The 26,342-nt window shown below is 39.1% G+C and overlaps 1 protein-coding gene across 2 annotated transcripts; it reads right to left on the minus strand.

Moving 5' to 3' along the window:
- Positions 1–202: 202 nt before the first annotated feature.
- LOC136679626 (plakophilin-3-like) lies at positions 203–25,646 on the minus strand. 2 transcript variants are annotated; one of them, XM_066658264.1, is made up of 14 exons: positions 25,514–25,646; positions 24,847–25,006; positions 14,506–14,594; positions 12,354–13,024; positions 11,913–12,036; positions 10,679–10,883; positions 9,639–9,813; positions 9,205–9,322; positions 8,671–8,835; positions 8,044–8,226; positions 6,992–7,145; positions 5,485–5,680; positions 4,921–5,008; positions 203–2,050 (listed from the first exon to the last, which is right to left on the minus strand). In XM_066658264.1, the coding sequence occupies exons 1-14, from the start codon at positions 25,514–25,516 to the stop codon at positions 2,009–2,011; spliced, it is 2,373 nt and encodes a 790-aa protein (XP_066514361.1). In that variant the 5' UTR covers positions 25,517–25,646; the 3' UTR covers positions 203–2,008. The 2 variants fall into 2 exon arrangements, with proteins under 2 accessions (XP_066514361.1, XP_066514360.1); XM_066658263.1 differs by lacking the exon at positions 25,514–25,646 and having other exon boundaries at positions 24,847–25,244.
- Between the last annotated feature and the right edge of the window lie 696 nt (positions 25,647–26,342).

The following is a 26,342-nucleotide window of genomic DNA, read 5'->3' on the forward strand; positions in this document are numbered from 1 at the left end:
CCAATGATTCCAGCTAGGCTCTGGACCCACTGCAACCCTGAACTGGATAAGGGTTACAGATAATGAATGAATGAACGAACTTGTGCCTATGACCTTTTGACCGAACTGAAGTAATTAAATGGTGTTCTTGAATGACGTTTTTATTTGATACCATTTTAAAACAAAATGATAGCCATAGTCAGTGAAGTCAGTATTTGGGTTTTAAAAAATTTATTTAACTGAATGCAATATACTGCCTAAGTACCATCTTTGTGTAATTTAAAGACAAGGAACCTGTTAGAAAATGTGTCATATTGGTCAGTCTTTCCTGCTACAGATATAATTGCTAGAGTAGTCAATGTTATTGAAATCAGGAGAAAAGTAAATGTCTTAGACTCAAACGTCTTAGATTAATGTGTAACAACCACAAAAGCCAGCAGGGTGTTACATGAAAAGCAATGCTCAGTAATCAAGCATTAAAGTACATGAGCTTTCCATAACAGATTAATGCTTTGTATGGTGGCCCAGAGAGTCAAGACACAACAGCACTAAGGAATTAAGGGAGAATAGCAACATCAGGAATGTAGAACACAGGGAACATTAAGCATGAGCCGAAAACAAAAGATGAGAATGAAACATTAAGGGACACAGAGGACGTAATACTTTAATGGAGACCACAACTACAAAAGACATCTTGTGTTCTTCTCTTTTGTTTCCTTCGCGGATTACGCTGTGTTTTAACTCTCTGAGTCACTGCACTCTTTTGAGTTTTGATTGGTTGCTGTTTCTTTGTTAATCTTCTGTTTAGCTGTAAACAGTTTAAATGTACTTAGAGGGTGAAGTGCCTTTTTTTAAATGCTGGTCACACAGCATTGCTAAGCACCTCAGTACAACTGGAAGAAAATGTTGACCATGTGATCAGGTGAATATACGGCGGTACGTCACTCCACAAATGCGGGAGACGTGTGAGTAAACTATCCAGTCTTCTCCCAAACACATACTACTATATAAAGGCATAGAAGGCACAACTGAGACTCAAACCCAGCATAGGGATGTATACCTCTTCCAGAGTGTAAGAAACAAATCTAAAAAATACATGTTAAAGTACATCTTCAGATTGTATACTTTGAGAGTTTTAAATTGTTTTTTTTTTCATTAGAATTAAATTGTAAAAAACACCATTTTTCAAAGTAATTATCAATGTCCTTGGTAATCAGCTTCAATACAAAATAGTGGGGAGACAACACAGAAGCCTTTGCATTTTAAAGGGACTATCAGTCGTTTTAAACAAATATTACTCTTCAACTTATGTACTTTACCCATTTTAAAAATAGGCACCCGTGTGGGAAGCTATTTTATGGACCGTATTCAGGGACTATAAAGCAGTTTGTTTCTTTGTTTCATGTGAGATAAACTTCATAGAAAAAATGTAAAATAGATAATCACTTCTATAAATAGTGTTTGCAACTTTGTGGTAGTGAAATGACTTCGTGTTCCTTTCATTTGTAGAAAATATTTAAAATAGCCACAAAATGAGATGACCTCTATTTTATCTATGTGTCTCCTGCATGTACGTCCTTCCACACATACGCACTTACACACAACCTCCTGCAGGCCTATTCATTTCACTTTCTGTGGCAAGGTGCCATGCTTCAGTGCAGTGATGGATAGATGCTGTTGATTTGAGTCAGTCAAAGCATTTATGATGGTTAACAGAGAAAACGGTCTTTTTACTTCAGCCTAGGCTCATCACTCTTTATATGAGATGGCGCTGATCCAAAAAATCCATCCAGTTGCACTCCCATAATAATAAAAAAAAATTGAAGTCCTCCCAGAAATCCACAGCAATCAAATTTAGAAAAAGTGGCAGAAACTAAAAGCACTCAAGCCGGCTCCCCTCAGTCTGTCCCTCGGTCTTCACTTCGACCAATTCCTTGGGATGTCCCTTATTTCTCTGACCACAAATGGATGACTGGGTTTGTTCAGGTTAAGCTTCTGAGCCTCTTCGTTCTTCTAAACATCAGATATCTCAAATAGCTGTGTCAGTGAAATCTCTCCTCGTAAACCCTTTCTGCAAAACAGAAACAAACAGGAAGAAGAGGGTTAAAAGTTTAGCACACAATGGGTTAATGCTACCACTTACTGGTGTGTTAGACATTCATTTCCACAAGTGAATTCACAGACCAGGAATGGCATGTGACTCTTTTTATCAGCAAGTATCTCACAGCATGCGTCTTTTTTTTTTAAGCTCATGAACAGACTGAAGACAACTGAAGGTGTTGGCTGCTAATGAACCATGAAGATTCTCTCAGTTCTGACAGTTATTTTAGCTGCGATTGTGTGTAATAATGACAACACACCCCACGTTCCAGTGTGACATTCCACACAAGGCCCCTATCTGACCGAGGACATTATCAGTCAGGACACACCCTTTAAAAATCAGGTCAGTGCAAAGGGGAAATAGTTTATACTTCAATGTTCTGCCAAAAACTACAATGTTTTAAGATACTTATGTTTTTTTCCCAGCACCTGTAAATTTAACCTTTTGGGTAACATTTAAATGTTAACAAATTTTAAATCAATGTTTTAATGAACCCAAATACACCTTTTTAAATATGTATAATTTAATTCAGTTTTACTCATAGAGCAATTTTACAACTGCCATTTTCACACAAAATTCCAGGTACTAGGTGAAAGTGTGCATCACCAAGACAACAATGGCCAATAAAAGATTCCTCAAAACTGAAGGAAACTTCCTTGAGAAGAACCAGGTCTCAGAAATTTGAACCATTCATTTCTGGTCGACATCAGAAACAATTAACAACCAAGAAACCGTTTATAAAGAGCAAGTAGTGTGTATGAAGGATTATAGTGTTAGACTGAGTAAACAGTAGTGTATAATGTGCTGTTGTGGGTGTGATAAAAGCTGTGTTTAAAAAATAAAAAAAAAAAGATAGTGTGGCCATGAGCAGTTCTAATTAAAGTAAAAGCCTGCTTTCATCAGTCAGTCAATGGGCAAGAAGCTGATGTTTGAAAATATATACAAAATGCATGACAATTAAAAATAGGCCTTCAAGAAATTATACCAAAACAATAGTTTTTTTTTTTTCTTTAAAGGCTAAGCACCAGCTCTATGAAAGTGTCAAACAAATAAATACAGTGGAATTTGAGTTCCTAACTTGTGTTTATTGATAGTCAGAAAACATGTTATTTCTTACTAATTCAAAGAATAAGGTTTAAAAGACCGTTGGTCCAACAATATTTTCCAACAATATGGGCATGTAAGGACACCAACGAAAGGTGTTCAAGAGCCTCTGTAACATGGAGGTAAACAGGGTAAGGACACTCACTTCGCCTGTTTTAGTTGGTGTTAGTTAACGTTAGCTTGACTCGCTAAACTCGGTGCTCAGATTATACTCGGCTACGTAGCTGCATTACGGAGGTTTATAGTGTCGGATGAATTCGAGTTCGACTTCGATCACATTTACAAGAATAACGGTACCTCTACATTTGAGTTTAGCTTATTGCTAGGCTATTGTCATGAATAATGTTGGTTATTTAGCTAGATACTGTCATAACAGTCAGTCATAACGGTGTTTTACCGCGGCGTTGTTCAGCTGTTGTCCACCAGTGACGTCACGGTCGCGTTCAAGATTTTCCGTAGCGAGCTCGGGTTTTTCCGTCAATTTAATAAAATTGTCAGTTTTAAAGCAAATTAAGCTGCTATTTTCATTTTAATTCATTCATATATGTCAGTAACTAAAATAATGTGAAATATTCATGGAGGTCCATTAAGTGGTGCTTAGCCTTTAAATCTTTTTAAAATCAGATTGAACTCATTAGTGTTAAATAAAATTAACAGAAATTGTCCTTTAAAATCTAAGTGGGTTCTCAGTAGAGGATTAATACATGTATTTTCACTTAGAAAAACATGCAGTTTAAGCATAAAATCTGACCAGAGGTTCTGCATTAAGCACAAAAAATGTCAATGGGTCACTTCAATGAGAGATGAATTCATAGAGCTGTGTTTTATAAATGTTTGTGTAAACTCAGTTCATTGGTTTGTACAGAGCGTTTGAAAAGGGAAAGTTGCTATATGTTAATCAGTAACAGGTTCCAGGCAAATATATTCCAGGCAAGTAAACAGTGCAACAGAAAAAAAAATGGGATGATAAGTTTCTCTGAAAGGAAGAGCTGAATGCAAACTATCTGAGCAGCAGAGATGGAGCTTTGACAACATTCATCAATACATCAGCCAATGACTGCTCTATGGGCTTTTAGTTTCATGATAAATTTCAAAGATGATTTGGCGTTCAAAACGTTCAGTTGTGTTTAATTAATTCCATAAATTCACACATGAAGATGCAGATGTTTCTGATAAAGTATCTCATATGTATGAGCTCCACTGGAGTAAGGGGTTTGGTTAGCTTTCAAAGATTAACTCCAGGCATTCAGAAACCCTCCAATAAAAAAACGGTATGTACTGGACCATACTATGTGACAAAAGTGGACACCTTCACTGAAAAAAGATGAGATTCTAGTTTGAGTCGAGGTTGAAAGTGATTCTAATTTGATTCTGAAATAAGGTGTTCTTCTATTCATTCAAGGCTTTATGTTAGATGTTGGTGAAAATCTGATGGCATTCAGCCACAAGAGCACTAGAGAAAGCAGGCATTGACCAGATGGTGGTCCCACAGGTACTGAAACATGCTTCATCCATCCATAGTATGTAATTCCCAGTACTGTAAGGTGGTTCAAACACATTTAGCCTAAGCTTAAATTGAGCAAGGTGACATGAAAATCACGTGCAACTGTTTCTGAAAATCTGTGGTGTCTTAATGTATAGTATACAGTACAAAATATTTATTCCTATTTTAGAAAACACTAACATATAATAATTTATTTCCACTTATTTCCGTTATTAGTTGTGTTTATTCTCACCTGTTTGTAATCTTTGTGGAGCTTGCTGTAATGAAACATGTTGCCCAGTACTGTAGATGCTGCCTTAGCAGCCTTCAGCTTTCCTGGACTGATGTACAAGAGGAATCAGAAACATGAGATGCACTGGCACATGACAATACAGAGGACAGTTTAGATAAATAATGAATCAATCATGTAACATTACAGTGCAGACCTATAGTCTTAAGGAAAAAAAGGCTTTTTTAATCACATAAAGACCAGATTCTATGAAATCCTGTTTTCATAATATTGCTTCTTGGTCCAGACAAAGTTTTTATTGAGTAAAAGCACAAGCCTTTTAGAGGCTTTTTATTAAAAATACATACATGCTTATACTATTTGTATTTTTATATTAAAGTGTTTTTAAACAATATAAAAAAAATCACATTATTTTAACATTAATTTAGTATTTCCACAAGTGTGTAAACATTTTTCATTTAACTTAAGATTGTTAGTTTAATTTCTTGTGCAATGCAACTGCCATGGTTTTATGTATAAATACAGCTAGGTGATTTAGCGTGGCTCTTTTTCTATCCATTCATCCACCTGTTGTCATGTGACGTCTTGATTCCGACCAGCTTGGGCAGCCCATCAAAGAAAGTGATATCTCTTGCAGCCAGTGAGCTTGCAATGACCAGGTTGTTGAGAACACCACAGATGTTGACCACCACATCGCTGGATGGTTCTTTCTGAAGCCCGTCGCTAGGCAACTTGGTCACTAGGATATTCACCACTTTGGTAGCTACAGGGCGAGAAGGATAACAAGATGAAAAGAAGATATAAATTACCAAGAGGTCAGTTGAAAGAATGATAGAGGAAAAAACTGAATGAGGAAGTAAACTTAACACATGAAAGAAAGCAAGAGTTTGGGTGGAGACTTTCGGAGAGTCCCAGATGGAGAAATGATGCAAGAATAAGACGAGAGAGTTGGCTAAAGATAAAAAAAAAAAAACAATGAAAAGAGGATATAACAGATAGAAGAAATGATTCATTGCAGTATCAAAAGAACAGACAGCACAACATTGTGTGTCACAACTTTTTTAAAGAAGAAGCAGGCAGGGAGGGACAACAGTAAGAAAGAACTAAATGAAAGGGTTCCAACAATGACTTAATTCAGTAAGATTAAAAAGCCATTGGTTTATACAATAAAAATATCCAGCATATGGTTTTGAGAGAAAAAATACTGACTTTGGCTGACTGTTAAGAGGTTTTGTAATAAGCACTTTACAGAACACTGAGAAACCAAACAAACTGCTTATCAAAACCTTCAAAAACTGCTGTCCAGAATGTTAAACAGATGCTTAACTGGACTGTTCACTGCAAAAATGCTAACAGCCAGCATGCTTTTGGGTTCTCAGACATTATCTGTTTATTCATGGACACTGTTGTTTGTGAGAAGCAGATACAGAGGCTGATAGCAAGAAACCCTTTCACCACTGTAAAAAAATGTCATTCTGAACGTATCCTATTTTGATTTACTCATTAATAAAGCAGAGAGAACATAGCTAAATTCTTAAAATAATTTATAGTTTCACTTAGCAATTTCCAGCACTGCAAGAAAGTTCAGTCATTTGTGTAGTTCATTTCCAGTCAAAACTTCCTTTACATTCCTAACAACTGGTGATCTAAAAAAAAGCAATCTTTCGGTCCATTCTTTCACTGTGAGGATACCATCCAGCACCAGGAGTCTGAAAGAATGCTGGGTTCTTACAAGAAAGCATTACTAAGCAAAGGAACTAGATGAAAACAAAACTGCACTAAATCCGGCATACCAACTGTGGTTACATGGATTAAGAGAAACTGGATTAAAGCATTAAGGGGATGTCTATTTTATGTTGTATGTTTTATTTTTTTTTTTAATAATTTTATTGTGTTTTTGCTTTCATGCAGTTAGCACGTCTAACAGTTTGTATCAGTCACTCAGGACCATAGAAATGGATCTACGCAATATACATCGTCCATTTCACGTTTCACAATGTCTTCCTTCAGACTTTTATGTTCTGACATGAGTAGGCTACTGAGAACACAGTTGAATACTGTGTAGAATACTGACCCATATCTGCCTTGTTCTTGGTGTGGCGAGACAAGTTCCTCAGCAGACCAGTGAGTGACCGCAGCTCGGCATCTGTTGGGGTCCGCAAATGATCCAGAACTACAGGCAAAATCCGCTCCTGCTCTAGAGCAACACGACTCAATACTGATGCCCACTGGGGAACGGATAGAGGGAGAGAAAGCGAAAATGAATATATTTATATGGGTATTAATAAATTCAGAGAGGGATAAAAAGAGACGGTTAAGGAGAAAGACAGGGAAAGAAAGCAAAAGGGAGTTGGAGAGAGTGAAGGAAATAGACACGGGGAGTAGAGGAAGGTGGGACAGAAAAAGAAGATGGGGAGAGAATGAGAGTTGTCCTATGAAGATAGAATAAGGAGGATGGAAGTTCATGGGAGAAACAGATTCAACGAGAGGGCAATGATAAAAGAAATATTTTCATAGTGGCTATAAGTGAGAAGGACAGTCAGTGATAATAGTGAGAGTGAAGTGTAGAGGAAGAGGGATCTGTGAAATGTCTTTAAAAGCATTCACTGTGGCCAAGTGTGGAACATTCCCTTTTCACCACTTCCAGGGCTGGATTTACCATAATTTAGGCCTATGCTTGTGCTAAAAAGGCATGTTTGAAATGAAACTGTAAACAAGAAAATAAACTGCTGCTTATCCACTGAGGACATGTACAGTATACGTCTTTCCTAAAATAATATGCAACTTTAGATCTGAAATCAGAGCTTCCTCTAGATTACTCTCATTGCTCTCATTCCATTAACTTTAAATAAACAAAAAGTCACTTACTGAAATATAGAAACAATGAAATATAAAGTGTACCATTAACATTTGCTACTTTTATGGTTTTACTTTCTGAACATCTGCAGTAATTGTTCATTAAACGGTGCAGAATTATTTTCACTATAATATATGTTTATTTACTTTAATTGGAGCGTTAAGAGAACATGTCACCCTTTCCTAAACATTTGCATACCACTGATATAGCTTTAATTAGTATCTGGGAATCCGGAGATTAGTTAATTTGTGTAGTATAGAGATTCTCACCCGGCTCTCCCCTGCTGTAATGTTCTGTAAAGCCCCAGCAGCAGCCTCACGAGTGGCTGTGTTTGTATCACAGGTCTGCAGTAACTGGTTGTATAGTCTCACGATCTGAGGATGCCACAACCACTCTGTCCCCTTCGGCACTCTTGCCACCTCAGTAAATGTAAACAGCTCCTGATTCCTCTGCTGCAAAGTAAAAACAATCAGTCGAATATAGCCAGCAATTCACGGGGTCCAAGCACATTATTCGGTCTAAGACGCCCAAAGCATCAGCACGCACCCATGCAGACAGACGGCACACTTTAGTGTCGTTTTTGTAGTGTTTTTAAAGGCGGTCCTTGGTGTTCTGGTGTCTCCGTGGAGCTGAAGTGTGAGAGGGAGGAGTAGTTGAGGAGTGGGGGACCGCAACGCGTTATAGTGCCACCACACAATGTAAGAGTTACTGTGTTGCATCATGTGGTGGCATTAAAAATGCTACTGGAGTTGATCGGTTTTGATATGTCAACAAAGAAAAGAACTGCACTTTGGCAAAATGTTTATTTATATAGTGATGTGGCTAAACAATGGGAATTACAATCATTAATTGTAAATGTAATTGAAAACACCAATTTTGATTGTGAAGAGACTCACTTCTTTTGCTTTCTTGCCCTGTGGAGTAAAGCAGCTGATGGCATCACTGGGGCGGGTGTCCTGAGCTCGTGTGGGACCCTCTAAACGCAGCTGAACTGATGGTGGGATCTCAGTGTACAGCTGGTAGGAAAGGTTTCTCAAAACACATACGCAGTTCTCCACACCCTACATCAAAGTGTGTGTGGGTGTGAGAGAGAGAGAGAAAGAGAGAGAGAGAGAGAGAGAAAGAGAGAGAGCAATTATACATTCTATAATGGCTTTTAAAAAATAAAGTCTTTAATATTACATATTCTACTGAGAGAATGTTTCAGGTTGAGTTCTTGTCTTTTGTTTAGGATTGTGTGTTTGCATTAGAGTGTCTGTGTTAGTATGAGCACAGGCATTCTAATGCACAATTGCATATATACCAATAAGTCATAACATCATGACCATGTCTATTTTTCTACACTCACTGTCACAGTAGAAATGAGAGAATGGATAGTGTTTTGTAGTTTTGTTTTGGTAGTAATTTTGAGTGTGTGTTTAGTCTCTGACCTTGTCTTCAGCTTTGCCCTCCTGTAGGGAGTTCTGAATATAACCCACCAGAGAATCAACAAGTCCACGAGTCTCCCTCATCTGCTGTCTGGTCCTACCATTCACTGAGCTCAGGTTTCTACACAGGAGGGAGGTAAGAAAAACAAAGAGTTAATGTGAGGGATAAGATCGTGTTCCCTCACTCTGTATACAGTAAATAGTTTGGGTATGCAAAGAATAAGGAATGGCTGTGCTTTCCAAGTAAAATGTGCATCACAATTTAAATATGATAATACACACGGACTGATCTATGCAATTTTGACAATTGGGGCATGTTTATATCCTTGTTTTTATGACTATATGCATGAGCATCTTTTAAAAGAGCACTAAGACACAAATTTCCTTGTGTGTGTGAGAGAATGTGTATGTGAGAGAGAGAGAGAGAGAGACAGTACCTAAGACAGCCTGTAGTGTTGTAGAATATATCTGCCTCTGAAGGGCTCTGCTGAATGACCCCAGAATCTCCTCCTCCAGAAAGAGGCACCAACACTCTCTCAGTCAGCTCCACTAAACTCTCCCTTGCCAAGCGCTCCTTCAGACTGTCCTTAGATGACAAGTTCCACAGAATACCTGAGCACAAGATAGAAATACACATGAAAATACAATAGGAAATAAAAAAACAAAAAACAAACATACAATTCTGTATATTCATACCGTAATACAAACATAATTTTCTAAAAAATTCACATCATTTAACTTTTATTATAAAGTCCAGCTCTAAATGGTGTGATCTCTGTGGTAAATGAGTGGATTTTCACACTGATTACATTAGAAAATGAGTCATAAAATATCACTAAGAGACAAAACAACCCAGAAGAGAGAACCAAAGAATCTCAAGGACTGTTTATTGTGTGCCGTATGGGGGTTGGGTACAAAAGCACAAAGGAGGCCAATGGAAGGGGGGAATGGCCACTGTCTGACAGGATATCAGAGCTGGATCTAGTCCAGAAAGCAGTCTGACCACTCTCTCTTCTCTCTCTCTCTCTCTCTCTGGATACACTCACAGCTCTGTTTGCCTCAGGTTAACCTGTGCTAGCTGCCAACTCTGCTCACGTCAACAAGACTAAAACACTCGCTGTACTTAAGCTTCAGTTACTCTTCCTTTCGCAAGAGAATCTTTCACTTTTTAGGAACTCGACTAAGACAACAGTTTAAGCTTTAATAAAAAAAAAATGACACTTTGCTCTAACTCGTGGACTTGACCCAACTCTACACCTAAGCGTAGTTTCAAAGGTTATAAGTGTTATAAGACTGGGAGTCTTCAAAAGCCTCTGCTCTCAGACACAAAATCTCTGTATCTTTATTTCTACCTGTATCTATATCTTTAAAATGATAACACACTTAAAGGGGCGCACAAGTAAAAGCCTTTAATGTGTGCAAAAGAAACACAGCAGCTATACAGAGAAATTCCGAGCCTCAGTACCCCATGTTGTACCTGTGATGTTTTTGCGGAGTTCATCATCTAGTTCTTTTAAAGCACTGACAAGTTTATTGATGCCACCAGCTTCAATAAGCGCTGTTTTGTTTTCCATATTCTCGTAGATCAAGTTGCGAGTGGCGCCTGTAGCATAGCGCTGTACCTCCTGGTTCTCGCTGCTGAAAAGTTGCACCAGAGCAGGGATACCTTTTAAATTGCGCACCTATGGACAAGCACAGATGAAACATGGATGCTTTAACTCAACACATAATATGACAATATTTATCACACAAAACAAAATACTGCCCTCCTTTAGGGCCAATTAAACAGGGCGTTCATACTCTTTTGGAAAGAAACAAGCAGTCAGTGTTCTTTATATAAAGTCAATATCCACAATAAGCTAAGAAAATTGTACTGGTTTTTTCAGTGTAATATAATGTTTCACAATAACTTTTTGCCAAACTTGAGTGCACACTACAGAGGCTAAATTAAAGGTTTTGCCCTGTTTTTGCCAGCATGTGCTCTCAGGCAGAACGCTTTTCTCCCCAGGACCTGTGGATTATGATGATGGACACTGGGAAAACATTCCATGTTCCTAACTTCAGTGAGTCTGCTGACAAAATGAAAAGAGCTCACTGGAAATGTTCTTTCATTAACTCAAAAATTCACTGAAAATATTTTAAAAGATGAGATATTTCTAATTGAGAACCTTGGAGGTCCTAGCAACCTACAAACTGAAATAAAACAACCTAGTCAGTTATTTGTGGGCTGAAAACATGGGATAAATCCAGTGGTTTGTGGGGATGGGGCAGAATTTTGTCGTCCAGAAAGCTGCATCCGATGCCTGTATTAAAATCCCACGGCTGTGCTGCGGCGCATAGCTCGCTAACTCACTCACTAACTCATGGATATACAGTGCCACTAAGAGCCAGCTTTACATAGCACTGGGTTCGTCTTAATGTGAGATTGCAAACACAAAATTAAATGGAGTAAAAGGAAGCGGACAAATGGCTGTTTATACAGGGTAAGGAAAGTGCTGTGTTGTTTGATCCTACTGGCATTTTGAGCAAAGCATGTCACAGATATTTCATTAAGGGGGACACCAGGGAACAGTGGAATATGTCTTTAGAAATCTATCTCAAAGGCCTAACAACTTCATCGTTGTATATTTTTGGACATGGACATGTTTCTTTGCTGGTTAATATTCAGTGATGTCAGAGAGCTCTGAAAGTGTACAAGAAAATTTGTTTACCAAGTCTTTGGCATCACTGCTATGGTAACACTGATGCTGGACATAGGCTGCACCGAGCATCTGCATCGCAACATCTGAGGAGCTGAGATAGCTGACTGCAGTTGGCATGTCCAGACTCTGGATTCTGGAGGAAGAAGAGGAATAGAGCTGCAGATAAATATGTTGTGCCAAAATAAAGCCAGACTATCAGCTGTTTACCAGTGCCACAATTAGTGCCTATAAAATGCCGCCCCCTCAAGATGACAATCTTATTATGGTATATACCACAATCTTATTATGGTATAGTGATATGATGGTGTTAGGAACAATGCACAAGGACTCTTATTGGTATAAAGTAGTGTTGCTACCTGGACAGGGAACATAACTCTAGTTTTCCACATAGACGGCTGCAATGTTACCCACGTCACTACAGCAACTACGAGTGCAAAGTCATTCCCTCACCCTCCATGAACATCGCTTCCCGATCCATCTGCCCCAGCATCGCAGACGTCCACTCCTCTACCCACACTCTTCAGACTGTGCACAGATCCTGCTCGCCTCATTGTACTCTGGTAGTGACCTCCGGCCAGTCCACTGCTGCCACTGGTAGCCACCTGCTGCCACTGCATGGTGCTGTTGTTCAGCCTCTGGTTCTGCAGCTGCCGGTTGTTCATGCGGGTAATGGTGCGGTGAGCAGGGCCTTTGAAAGAATACTGATGAGCAAGCTCCGCCTCCTTCCAACCCCTACTAACCCCTTCACGTGCCAGGGTCCCGCTAAGAGTGCGAGTTATATTAGAGGTGCTGGGTAAAGTGCTGTAGCCATAGTAGGTGTGATGCTCAGTGGAAGCCATTCCATCTTGAGTCGTCCAATGGGCGACAGAAGGCGGCTGTCGGGGCAGAGTTTGAAGGCCCAGTAATGCTTCCTTCTCCCCCCGGCTGACCGCTCTAGACTCAGCAGCATGAGTCTGACCTGTGTAGTGTCCACCAACATATGTGTCATCGTAGAAGGCATAAGGGCGGCTTACAACAGCAGGCATGGGTACGCCATGGCTGATTCTACTGCGCTGAGTGCCCACCTCCACAGCCGAGCGGGAGCTGTATCCTCCACCACTGTACTGAGACAACCATGGGTTCTGGTAAAGGAGAACACAAAAGGATGATGAGGCAAACTTTAAAAAAAAAAAATCACGTTTATCCTTTCCAGACAAACCATTCAAGCAAAAAGTTTGATAATGACTTATATCTCAGTCGTCTGACCTCCAGTATTAAATCTGAAAGATGCCACAATGACAAGTCAACCTACTTTCTTCTTTGATAAGGTGATCATATTGGTTTAGGGGTTCTGGTAGGGATTTATTTCAAATCTGAATTACATTTTTTAATTTGGCCTCACTGTACTCTGAGAACGATGGAATCCGGATCTGTACCAATACTGTTTGTGTCACTATAGTTCTGATAAAAATGTAGTTTTTGTGTCCTGTGGCTTCAAATCTAGACTGTTACAATAATATACATCTGTCAAAACACTGAACTGATCATAATACAACATAATCATTGTAAAATATTTAATATATTCTTTGATTTTCATTTAGCTGAAAAAAGGAAAGTGCAGAGGATAACTTCAAAATCTGTGTTGACATAAAACACACAAGGAGAATATATATAGGGAGCAGGTGTTTTTTTTTGTTTTTTTTTTAAATCATTACTTTATTGAAGGAACAAGTCATTAACAAAGTAAACACATTTATCTCTATTGTCACTGCTGTGGCTTGCGCTAAGTCTTCCCTGGCATATCTCCCTGCTTTTTTGCTATCACAGCAGGAGTTAGTGAGGCCTCCTCTTGGACGTTTGACTCATGAGGTCATGAGTTGGGAATGTTCCAGATGCACCCTAAGCTCAACTCCAGCCCACTGGAACTGGACTTCACCTTCTAAACTCAGCTCTGGCAAGAGAGCGTCAAATACTACAACAGAGTGAGGCAAAGGTGCAGCCATTGAATGTGTCACTGTGAAGAGATTGTGGACCTTGCCATACAGCTAACAAATGGCCACGCCTAAATGAAGGCTTTTGGCTGAAGCCTGTGGTCAGGATGCTACAGAGAATGAGGGGGTTGACTGCCAGACACAGGCTAAGCCAATGATTCAGTGAACAAATAAAGATAAAATGGAGATTTTCAGAGTCAGATTTAACTAACTATCAGTCTGAGGTATAATGATAGATTAGGGTGTAGTTTGCAGAATTTGTGCCACATCAGGTTATTAGATTGTTCCTCTGGTAAAAGCCTACTGACACATTATATATAATAGAAATTATTTAACAAACCCTCTAGTGGGTGAACAAAATTAAATGTAAATATATAATTGCAAAAAAAGGTTTTGATGTGTGTGGCTGGAAATATGGACAGTTTAGTGACAGTCACATGCGGCAGTCAGGAGTACCTGGAGAACCCTGGCTTAGGGGAAAACAGCAATCAAACCATGGAAAAATTACTGTAACTCACAGCCCTTCAAGATGCATGTGTACTTTTATCTGTAATAATTCCAAAAATTATAAATTCCAAAGTTATACATGAAAAGTGAAGGAGCATTAAGCAATGGTGCAATGTGACACTTACTATTACTCTGCTGCCATTGTACATGGCCGACTTGGAGCTGAATCCGGTGCCCTGACTATGGTGTCTCAGTGTGGAAGAGGCATCATATTCTACAACAAGAACATAATGGGAAACCATCAGAGGAGCATTTTCTTTACTTGCACTTATGTGTTTATATTTTTTCTTTCACAAAAGCACAGTGCTGAGTCTGAATGACATACGACCCAGATGGACACCTGAGCTAGTTTGCCTACTCCATTAAGTCCCTAGAGTCGAACAAACAGATCAGGTTTTGCACCAACTCCTGTGGACCTGAAAGCCTCGGTGCAGTGAATAGTTAATCAGATGTCCACACTGAACAAGAATGCAGACGTCATGCTTCAGACCCCAAGACCCCCACAAAGGGAGTGGGTGAAGGGTTTTTAAGCTTGAAGCAGAAGGCTGTCAAGACAATAGCTGTGTTAAAATCAGGGGGATATTTTTGGCATAATTCAATGACTCCTCAGCCGAGTTGGTTTGAATGTGGTTGTGTGTACTCAGGAGCACTGTGTGAATAAGTGCAAATGTCTCTTAAAACCTTTTTTAATACTAAAAATGTCAGGAGGTATATTGCTGCCAGTAAGTGTTACATAACATAAAAAAATTCCCAATTCCCGTAAATGTACTGAATAAGCCAAAGATTTTCTTCTGAAACAAAGGGTATTAATAGGACCCTTGTTTCACTTTGCTGCAGGTTCAGCCTCTAATATTCTTGGAAGGCTTTAGAATAAAAGCTTGAACATATCTGTATCATATCATATTCAGCCCAGAGAACACAAAAAGGCCATTCCAGGACACCCATTTAGTTACTAATTGCATTGTGCCATACTGGTGACATCAGTGACATCATCTCGACTACTGTGTGACTACTCGAGTTATTTATGGGGGTTTATGGGAGAAGGTTTTTTTTTCCCTAACACCCGTTACCTACTTCTTTCTTTCTCACACATTTTATTTTGTCTTCCTATGTGACTTCTCTGTCATTTCTCATCTTACTGAAATCTCCTATATTTGAGACAACAATTTCAGTGGTTGACTGCAGCAAAAGATTCCAGCCACAAACCATTGTGCATACTGGAAGACGCTGGCATTCAGCTGAAGGATTAGAGAGGCAGCAAACAAAAGGCATGGACGTGATCCAGGTCCCTGACTGCAAAAACAAGAGAGGTTCAAGCTGACTAAGAGATCAAAAAGCATAGCAGGAATAAAGGGCTACCAAATGGACCAAAGGAATGAAGTCAACTATGCATAAGTACATCAAAATATAAATGCAGACTAGCAAGAAATGAAGGAGTTACAGGACTAATTGCTCTACAGATTGGCTGATGTTGGCTGTACCTAGTATTAGATACATAGAAGAAAGACGGGCAGGCCTTAAGAATAGTCCAGGTAGAGATTTCATGTCTTTTTATGTCTGTAGTTCTGAGATCAGAAGGAAAGAGAGAAGAGCCCACAGATCTCAATAATGGCACACATCATTCTGTACACTTAGAGTATGAAGGTGTTCATCTACTGTTGACCTTCTTTTCCTCAACGACACCTCCCTCCACGGAGAAAGAATGGTACCAGTCACCAGTTTGACTGTAGCCTGGTGGTGATGTTGTCCTGAGTCTAAAAAAAGTATGAGAACTTTACCATGGCTTTATCTGTGGTTCTCTTTTTGAACATAAATAATACTCTTACAACTTGCCAAGAGTCTGAAACAGAGCCTTATCTCAGATTCTCCCCCACAGACTTCAGACAGTAAAACTTTTCTCACGCAGAACTGAATGACTCCTTTGAATCATTAAAAAGGGGCAGGCTCTCTGAAAGACAGGTCACACTATTCTGCAGAGGAAGTTAAACTATAAAAGCCAGACAGAGAGAGAGACACACACACACACACTGACTCAGAGAGAAAGAGAGAGTGCATGTTTTTCAAAGTCCAGGGACTTTCCTGCATATTTCACTTGACATTTTTGTAAAATTGGATTTCCACAAAATTCACCAGATCAATGTAACCACATGAATTCATTTGAAACATTTATTCATATCGGTTTGATAAGAAACAACCAGTTCTAAAAAAATCTTATCAGAATTATTCACAATATCATGAAAGGTAACTATATTCCTGAAGTGTTTAATATATTTGAATACCATTTAATCTATTTCAGCATTATTATTCCTGGGTCCATATACACAATTTTAAAAATCTAGGTAACTACATTGTTTTATTCAGTACACCATTTGAAAATTAAATACTCTTAATAGTGTTTACATCTCAATGAGTGGATTAAGCAGTCAATCCTTAAACTCATATTCTTTAAGTGGATCTTCCTGTAAAGTATATGAACTTCCATATTCAAATTGTTTGTGATTAGCATTAGCATTAGCATTAGATTAGCATTTTTCTCAGTTTTGTGTGTGTTATTTTTGTTGTTTTTAAAAACCTGAGGCATTACTGCTGCATTTCCTGATAGAGAATTAATAATGAAAATGTGGGTGGATTGTAATAATTCGATGTGACACTGCTATTACTGCACTGACGGAGTACAATCGACATAACTCCTCAATGATTAATTCTTCAAGGTTTCAGTGAGCATAAAAGCGACTGGGCCTTTTCAAAGTGACTATTTTTAGCTTTATTCAAAATATTCCTCTTATGACATCTCTAAAATGCACTGAAGCTTGGAGCATCATTTCGTCTTCAAGACTTATTAGGAAGGTAAGGTCTGCTGGTGGATCCTACATTTTATTAAAAGCTAAATCCCTGAGATGAGGCTAAAGCATAAGAGATGGGTCTGTTCAGAGTTAGGTGGGGGGATTCTTGGGTGAAATTGAATCATCTGGTCTTCTTTAAAATGCCTTTGCGTGACCAGGGCACACTGATCTGAAACTTGCAAGCTGCTCGTCTCCTTCTGATTTCCAAACCACTAAAGCGGAAGCCTTCCAGAGTCACTAATCTAAAAAAAAAAAAAAAAAAAAAAAAAAACAGTGCTAGGGTGTGCAGCAGTCTTGCACATTCTTAGGCACATCTGGATTATTTCAAAAACTCTGCTATCGATAAGCCAATACAACAACTATGCTGCAACAGTTCAATCACAATTACTATGCACTTTTTAAAATAGAGATGCTAAAAATGGTTTCTCTGGAGCAGTGTCAAAGAACAACTGCTTTAGTCCTGTGAGAACTTTTTAATGGACGTACAAGAGTGAAAAACAATGTCAGAATAGAATAACACCAACATCAGTACAAACAGAACATTTTTCTTAAACAGTACAAGGAAGACAAAAAACGTTATATTAAAACACTCATTGCAAAAAACAGATGGGCAACTGAATTCTGGGAATTATTTCCGTTCCTGTAATATTTAATGTGTTTATGTTTAATAGACTCATCAGTACTAAAGTATTGAATTCATATTATTACTTAACCGTTAACAAATATAGGCAAGCCCTCTGAGTATCTTTTACATATTTCAGATTTTGGTGTTAAATGTTAGAACAGGCAAAATAATGGTCATATCATTTGCTGTTACCTTGGTGCAAAAATACTAATACTTCATAAGAGTGCAAGCAAAATTGGGCGGAACAGCGGCTTAGTGTCTAGCAGATTCGCCTCTCAACGCTGGGATCTGGGTGGAGTTTCCATGTTCTCCCTGTGTCTGCGTGGGTTTCCTCCGGGGTCTCCGGTTTCCTCCCACAGTCCAAAAACATGGAGGGTAGGTGAATTAGCTTCTCTAATAAAACGCCCTGGTGAATGAGTGTGAATATGAATGAATGTCTGTTTGTGTGAGTGAATGTGTATGTGCCCAGATATGGATTGGCACTCTGTCCAATCCATATGCAGTGGACGGTCATTCCTGGTCGAGAGTACGTTGTGTGCGTTTGGCTGCCGCTTCTTGCCAGTGTGTGTGGATTGAGCGTTCTGAGCAGTGTGGATTGTAAAGCGTCCTTGGGTGTCTAGAAAGGCGCTACATAAGTGTAAAGATAGATCGATAGATAGAGTGCAAGCAAAATCCTACAGCTGTTTTTTGAACTAGTTTTTGACCAATTGTTCAAATTAATAGCCTGAAGCACGGGCTTAGCCCTCAGCCTGGTGCTGACAATATTCATGTTTTTCAAATACTGTTCCAAAGAGTTGAGTCTCAGGTCATTTACAAGTAATTCCTAAAAATTATGTACCATTCAGCAGTAGTACAACAGTTTGTAAATAAGTCTGGTTCTCACTGCATCTGCTAGAGTTAGAGACGGCCACATGCCTGAGTGGTTGGACTGAATGTTCTCAGCCCCAAATCAATAACATCAGGCACAGAGTGTTGTTAAATGTGAACTGGGAATTCCTTATTGTTGTTGCAAAAGAAACTTATCCAAATGAGCCAGAGAGTAATTAAGAGCAACACACAACGAGGCAGCCTTGAGAAATTCTCTGGCAGTTCCACTGGTGAAGTCAGAAACAGAAACATAAATCGTACAGACAGCCAAATAACAAACCAGGGAGCATTTCTTTCACTACCATCTCAAAGTAGCAGTTGTCCGATGAATGCAAGTGAGTGAACCCTCATACTAGGTCTTTCTGTATCACAGCATGCTTATTCAGACAGCTCACACTGTCTCGCGCCACACTTTAACGCTCAAGCCTCAGTCTAAAATAGAAGTACAGCATGCTTCACTGATAACACACTTAGGGTGATGTGGCAGGAATCTCACCAATAGAGGAGCCACTGACTTAAAAGTACTAACCCTGACAGGCTTTTTGTGGGGAAAAATCTCACTAATACTAAAGTATATTTTACTAATAATAATAAAGATTAACAATAATTTTCAGGTTTCCTGTGATTCAAAGGATAAAGGAGTATCCTAATAAAGGATTAAAGCTGCTAGAGGTGATTTTATATGTCTTGGCATAGACTCTAAAATACTCTGAAACTGTACTAAAAGGATGGATTGCCATTCTTTCAAAAGGATTCCTTCAAGTGGTGTTTGTGGTCAGTGCTGTCTAACATTGCAATCCAAAATCTCCCATAAGTGTTGGACTGGTTTGAAATCTGGTCACTTTGAGGGAAATAACATATGATTTACATTATTTTCATATTCATCAAACCATACAGTGATCCCTCTTTTGCATGTGCATGGGGTCAGTGTCATTCTGGAAGAGAACACTCCCTTTAAGAATACACAGCAAATTCTCCAGTGTTAAATCAATACTATTACTGTTAACACTGAGAGTGTTAAATTATTACACTAACAGTGTTAGTTTAACACTAATAGTGTTGATTTAACACTGGTGAATGTGCTGTGTAGCCATGACCATCACAGAACAAAGTACTGTACTGATCTGCAGAGACCCTTCCCGCTAAAAGGACATGTTAACATAAATAATGGCAGCAAAATATCCACCACAGTAAACAGAAGCTCCTGTTTTCCTAGGGCATTAGTCATTGAATATTTAATAATGTCTTTGTCATAGATGGAAAAGCAGATGTTACTTCATTGTCTTGTGACTGAAGTTCCTGACATCTTTGCCTCTACATGACCCCTCTTACAAACTCAACTTAAGTCACTTCCTTCTTGTTCCAAAACTCACTTAAGCCATCTTGTTCAGAAATCGAGAACAACTGGGCATGCTCAGTATTTGTGTGCTAGCCAAAGAGCAAGATATCACCCTTTTATCATTCAGTAAACCTATCTGGAAACATCTGCACTATTATCAGTGATTTCAGCTTCTCCAGTAGTGCTCCCATTACTAAAGCTGATGCTCAGCGGTGCGCACACACACACTGTGAATTATCTACTAGAAAAGGTCCAAACATTACTGAATGGAGCAGCTGAAAATGTGCTTAAAGTTACAATGCCCAATAACAGGCATTGGCTAGAGGGATATAATCCACCCTAGCATTGAATCTGAAACCCAAATAAAAATTGCACCCAAATGTTTTCCTATTATACCACAATTAGTTCCGACCCTGCAATGTGATTGGCTGAGAGACGTTCCAGGAGTGCCAATATACACTAATAATTGTACTCTAACCGAAGCTCTTCAGGCATCAATCCGCAAAATACATGTAACCTAGCAACGATACCACAATTAGTTCCGACCCTGCAATGTGATTGGCTGACAGACGTTCCAGCAGTGCCAATATACATTAATAATTGTACTCTAACCGAAGCTCTTCAGGTATCAATCCGCAAAATGCATGTAACCTAGCAACGCTATGTGCAAAGACATTTTCACTCAAAGGCGATCTTCATTTTCCTTTCGCGCACATTATTTTGAACAGAGTAGAGGGTTATGACGCAGTGGACCGTTATCTGCATTCTGCTGTGTAAACAAAAGAAAATTGGGAATAAAAAGTAATTGGCTACGCCTATGTGGTTGTGTTCAACTCGAGGCGCATCATTTTCTACACTTTCGTTCACCAGCACGGCTCTTCAGCGATACTCCAAAGTACTTACTTTTAACTCAACAGAGAGAACTCGGCATCGTTTAGTGTATGACAAATATCACTCCGATCTGAATTCACTGTAAACAATAGTTAATCTCTGCTTCTATCCTGATTTGAACAGAGAGCAGCTCTGAATAATGCAGCCTTGTTTCCCAACAAATCTGGTGTGAACACGGACCAGCTGCTGAAGAGAAACAAAGTTCACAAATCCTGGACGTGTCCAACATCGCACAAGTTAAAGATGCAGAGTTCGTCGAAAAGAGCAAAAACTAATGTGCGACGAAATGAAACTATTTTACCTCGCGGAAGGTTGATATAAAAAAATCACGGTCTTCTTTATTTTAAAACCTAATAATAAACGGCGGTAACGAACTGTTATATTTGCAATAATACACTTGAGGTTCGTACTATAACTATTGGCACTGGTGTACTGATCTTTGACACTAGGCCGCCAATATCTCACGTTATAGCACTCCCTCGCGTGTATTATTGCGTTAATAGCGAGCATCACTGGTTCATTAGGTTTAATCCTATCTAAGTTGGACACAACACACTCACTGCAGTGGGATCAGTTCTAGATTGCAGCAGAGATATGGAGAAGACTCTTTCCAGCTTTAGTTTTTTTCCTGAGAAGCCACTGCCCAGACCTGCATCACTGTCTTGAATCTTAGGGACTTAAGTATTGCTCTCTGCTTCTGTGGCCTTGGTGTGATGAGATAAAGGTCACAAAAGAGGGGACAAAGTTCAAATGCCTATCATTCCTCTGGCTATTAGACCCTGCAAAAGCTACACACCACACTGATAAACGTATCAACTTACACAGATGTAAATAACTAATCAGTAGATATGTCTTCCATATCTGCAGAAGAAGGTGCACATTGTGTATATGTGTGTGTGTGTGTGTATGTAACAAAAGGTAAAGTATCACCAGAAAATAGGTAAATAATACCTGTTATATAGGCTACACACACACTCAAATATAAACACAGTTGCATAATACTGTGTGACATATCACTGTGAATAAGTGACCCATGTAGCAAGTGTGGTTGAATCAAACAAACTATTCAGAAAATACTAAATTCTTCAGTTTGATTCCTTAATAGTTTCACATTGTTTCAGATGCGTAGCAAGGAGTTGTCTTTTCACAGGGGAAGGATGAAAACACTAGGAATTTTTTAAATAACTGATATGATTCTGATATTCTTGACATTTCCCTTCTTTATGCAAGTGGATTTTTTATACACAGTGCTTCACAGCCTGAGAGAAGGGTCAGAAAATAGCTTTTAGTTGAGTTCATTTGCATAACTTACAGATAAATAACACAGCCAAATAAATACAATAGTCATTTCAAGGGTGTTTTTGAGCAAAGCCCTTTGAAGCTTAATGACCTATATATTATTGCCACAATACAACTGCAAAGCCATAAAAGATGGCATTTTCCCACAGGATGTTCAGCACCCACAACCTTAAGATTCCTCATTTAAAAGTCAGCCCCAGAAGATCTGACTCTACTGTTTACAAAAAAACGTTACTATGCATTTAAAAGCTTAGCAATAACAATCCTCTAATTACCTCTAGAACATATAAACATGTTTTTTTTTAACAGTGATTACTGTTTCTTGCAGTCATTGCTTAGTTTAAGAAAAGAGGATGCTAGCCAAACACATCCTTTGTGTTTCAGATTACAAAATTGCCACCTGAATTGTCCTGAGCTGAATTCACAATACGGCCAAATGCGTGTGTCCATCTGCTCACAGAACCTTTCTTCTGAAATGAAGGGTTTTAAATTTTAGAGTTTCTTACCCTCTATAAAAGAGACTTTACAACTGATTTTGGAACATTTCTGGGCGAATTTGATTCCACGAGAGGTTTGGTGAGGTCATGTACTGATGTTGGCTGATCACACCACTCCAACTTGATCCCTGTACTGGGGGGGTTTATAAGCTCTAGGACATGCTTGGCATTGACCATGGTTATTTGGAGTGTTCCGCAGGTGTTCTGTCCTATTTTGTTTCATGCTTTATGGAGAGCAAAGCCTTGAACAAACAGTGTAAAAGCAGGCTGATTTATATTAGTTCAGAAAACAATTACTTTATTGTTATGAAGATGTAAAAACAAGGCCACTACCTTGCAGTAGAATCAAGTCACATTCTGCCTTAAACCTGCTTTTTCTCCAACACTGTACAGCACTTCTTGGCATTCAGGATTACATATCATGTAGATCTCTGTGCCCTAAAACGACTCTCGCTTGCTTTTCCACATTCTCTTTTGTTTGTCTGAAACCTTTCTCCAAATATTCACACATCCAACTATGCCACAATGGCAATAATATAGCCTACAGACACCGGAAAAGTGTCCTGTTTACAAAGCAGCATCTAATACGTCTGATATTACTCTACCACAAGCTGGAGCTTTGAAAACTGCCCAGGTGCATGGATGTGTTTTGACTGCAATGTAATTACAAACTCGATGAGAAATAGAGACTCAGCACACAATGTCCTGTTGGAGCTTTAGCACATTCATCAACAGTTTCAGTTACAGTTCACACCCCTCTTTTCTCTTTATATTAAAAAAACCCTGTAAATCCGTGTTACGTCATGTTTTAAAGTATACAGCTGTTTTACAGATTTAGGGAAAGTAAAAACTCACTCAGTTTGAACTGTCTCAGGCTCATGTTTGATATAAGTTCCAGAAGGATGTGATTAGAGAGTCTGTACTGTATTAAAAATCAATCAGTTTGGGTAGCGTAGTAAGTAACAGCACTACTTTCTGCACGGCAAACCAGGGTTCAATTCTCAGCCTGGGCAGAAACACCATGCTATACCAATAAAAGATAAGAAGGAATCATAACACTGAATTGATACATAAATCTTTTGGACGATCAAACCTTATAGGTTCTGGATAGGAATGTCTGATAAATGGCAGATAAGTAAATACAGCTATTTTTATAATTATCAATTAAACAACAGCAGGTCTGTGCTGAGACTAATGCTATAAGCTAAAGTAAGAAAGAAACTACACTATTTTCCAAAATTCCCATCTTTCATTTTGTGTTTCATAAATGAAAGACCTTCTGAAGGTCTCATAGGATTTAATTGAACTGTAGTAGTTTGTAATTTTAACTAATTCTAGTGATATTTGGATACCGTATGTAAATTAGTAGGGCATAAGACACCCACCCAGTCAATCACACACCAACACCAGCAAACAACACGGCTAAACCAACATACCAATGTGTGTTATTAGACTAGAAGGAGGAAACCAAAGCACTTAGTGTAGAGGAAACACTCACGGTCCCAAGGAGAACACACCAAACTCAGAAATGAGCTCTGGAGCCGTGTGGCAGTGACACTACCTGATATATCACTGTGCCACATTGGTAGTCTTTAAAGGGTGTAAAATCACATTAAACGTTTGGACACATGTTAAGCGTCAGACACACAGCTTCATCACTGCAATAAACGGCAATAAATACAGATCACTGGGAGACATACTATATATGTAATGTGGTCCGGTGAGAGTTGTGTGCAAAGGTTTGGGAACCCTTGTTCATATTACATGTTTTGAAAGTCACACATTTTCATCACAAATTAGCCTCGTTACAGTTAATTGTAGCTTGTGTGAATCTATAGGAGTAGATACATATAATGGATAGGTATTATTTAATTGCTTAATAAACATTTAAAATATATAAAAAGTTTATATAATCACATTACAGCTGTGATATTTTTATTTCTGATTTGTCCATAAAATTCAGCAAATAAATACAAATTCCATGCTGAATTTTATTAAAATATTATATCCAAGCATGCTCTTGTTTTGAATGCTTTCACTTAGAAACTCAACAAAACACGTCACAAGACCCTATCCCTCGCCCGAGGTAGTAGGCCTTTTTTTACCTGAGCAGGTGGAGTGGGTTCCCGTGAGCCGCGGTAAAGACGCAGCCTTCTCAGCCAGTCTCTGCTGGACCTGCTGCTGGACGCGCCGGGCTTTGGTCAGCTGATCCGTGCCCAGCTGCTGGTCGGAGGGCACCGCATACGTGGTTACCGACGTGGGGGGCTGTAAAGCGGAGAAAAAGAGACCCTCATTGGCGCTCATTGTGTAAAGTGATGGAGCTTGCTCTGGTAGAGTCGGTCCTAATGTTCCTTCAGCTGCAAGTAAAATAAAAGTCTCCCAAACAGTAATAAAAAAAAACCTTAAAAGTATTTTTTGGGGCAGGAAAGACGAGTGGTGAGTAGGCGCTGAGGAAATTAGATCAGGCTACATGGAGAAAAAGTAGAGCCGTACAATTGATCTGTTAGGGTTCAGCAAGCTGCTGTAGTTATCGCCAACCGCGCGGAGTAAGAAAGAACGGTATGGGCGTGGTCTGGTCTGGGGAGTGGGTGTGGCCTCCACCCTCCATAGACTCAACCTTAGTCAGGACAGCTGTTTACAAACGGTTATTCAGAAAAAGATATTATAACTACGTGAATTTAGACAAAGATACACACCTACCGCAGACTATACAGTCACTTTACACTTTCTGAAGACCATTTTAAAACCAGGAGTAGTGTGTAAGCCACCCACCATCACAGCACACTTGTCAGCTTTACTTCTCCTCGCTGCCTTTTTTGAGTCCGAGAATGACACTTTCTTCTCCTTTTTCCGCGCTCCTTTCTCCAGTTTTTGCCTTCTCTTTCTCTGTCCTCAGTCGACTGTTTCTAAAGGGGCTGGGAATGAGCCGAAACTTATAAACTCAGGCACTCCACCCAGGAACAACAGCCTTACCTCATTTCCCTTTCATAATCTCACTATTATTAATTCCAGAACATAAAGAATGATGTGGATGGGGGGAGGAGGGTGGAGGAGAAGAATACGTCAGAAAAAAAGAGTCAGATTCTAAAGAAAGACACCACCCTTGGGGATGAGAGAAAGGACATTATCCAAATGCTGAAAGAGCAGGAGTTTCACGTAAGGGTCATGACACTGCAGTGCTACGGGGCTGTTGACCGTTCATTATATATTTGTCGTATTTCTCTAGAGTTCAGAATGTAAGTAAATTGATCCAGAGGAATTTGAAGTGAAATTGTGTAGTCTTACAAATGTACAAAACAGTTTATTCTCCTGCTCACCCCGCTCCCTGACGAAATGTTGCTGCTGTGAGACCAGGGCGTTATGCTGCTCGCTCGTTGCCTGTATATTTACTGTAAAGCCCATGCTTGGTTCCATAATGTCTCTTGATATTAAATTGATTACTGTAATATTCTCTTGGCATATGAGACACACACACATTTGCTGTGACTCTCAGTGAAAAAAAATATTCTAACTTGAATATTCTCTCTTGAATTTGCCGGTTCTCACTGTCAACTTTCAGGGTTTTTGCAGCCATCACCAAAAGTAATTCTGTGAATTAATT

The sequence above is a fragment of the Hoplias malabaricus genome, chromosome Y (genome assembly GCF_029633855.1).
Source record: "Hoplias malabaricus isolate fHopMal1 chromosome Y, fHopMal1.hap1, whole genome shotgun sequence".
Taxonomy (NCBI): domain Eukaryota; kingdom Metazoa; phylum Chordata; class Actinopteri; order Characiformes; family Erythrinidae; genus Hoplias; species Hoplias malabaricus.

Excerpts from the sequence above, each read along its gene's own strand:
- LOC136679626 (XM_066658263.1), bottom strand. The coding sequence starts at position 25,045 with ATGAGCGCCAATGAGGGTCTCTTTTTCTCCGCTTTACAGCCCCCCACG. Across the intron at positions 8,836-9,204 it reads AGGGCAAAGCTGAAGACAAG|GGTGTGGAGAACTGCGTATG; the intron begins GTCAGAGACTAA and ends ACTTTGATGTAG. Across the intron at positions 5,009-5,484 it reads AAGACGTCACATGACAACAG|TCCAGGAAAGCTGAAGGCTG; the intron begins GTGGATGAATGG and ends CTTGTACATCAG.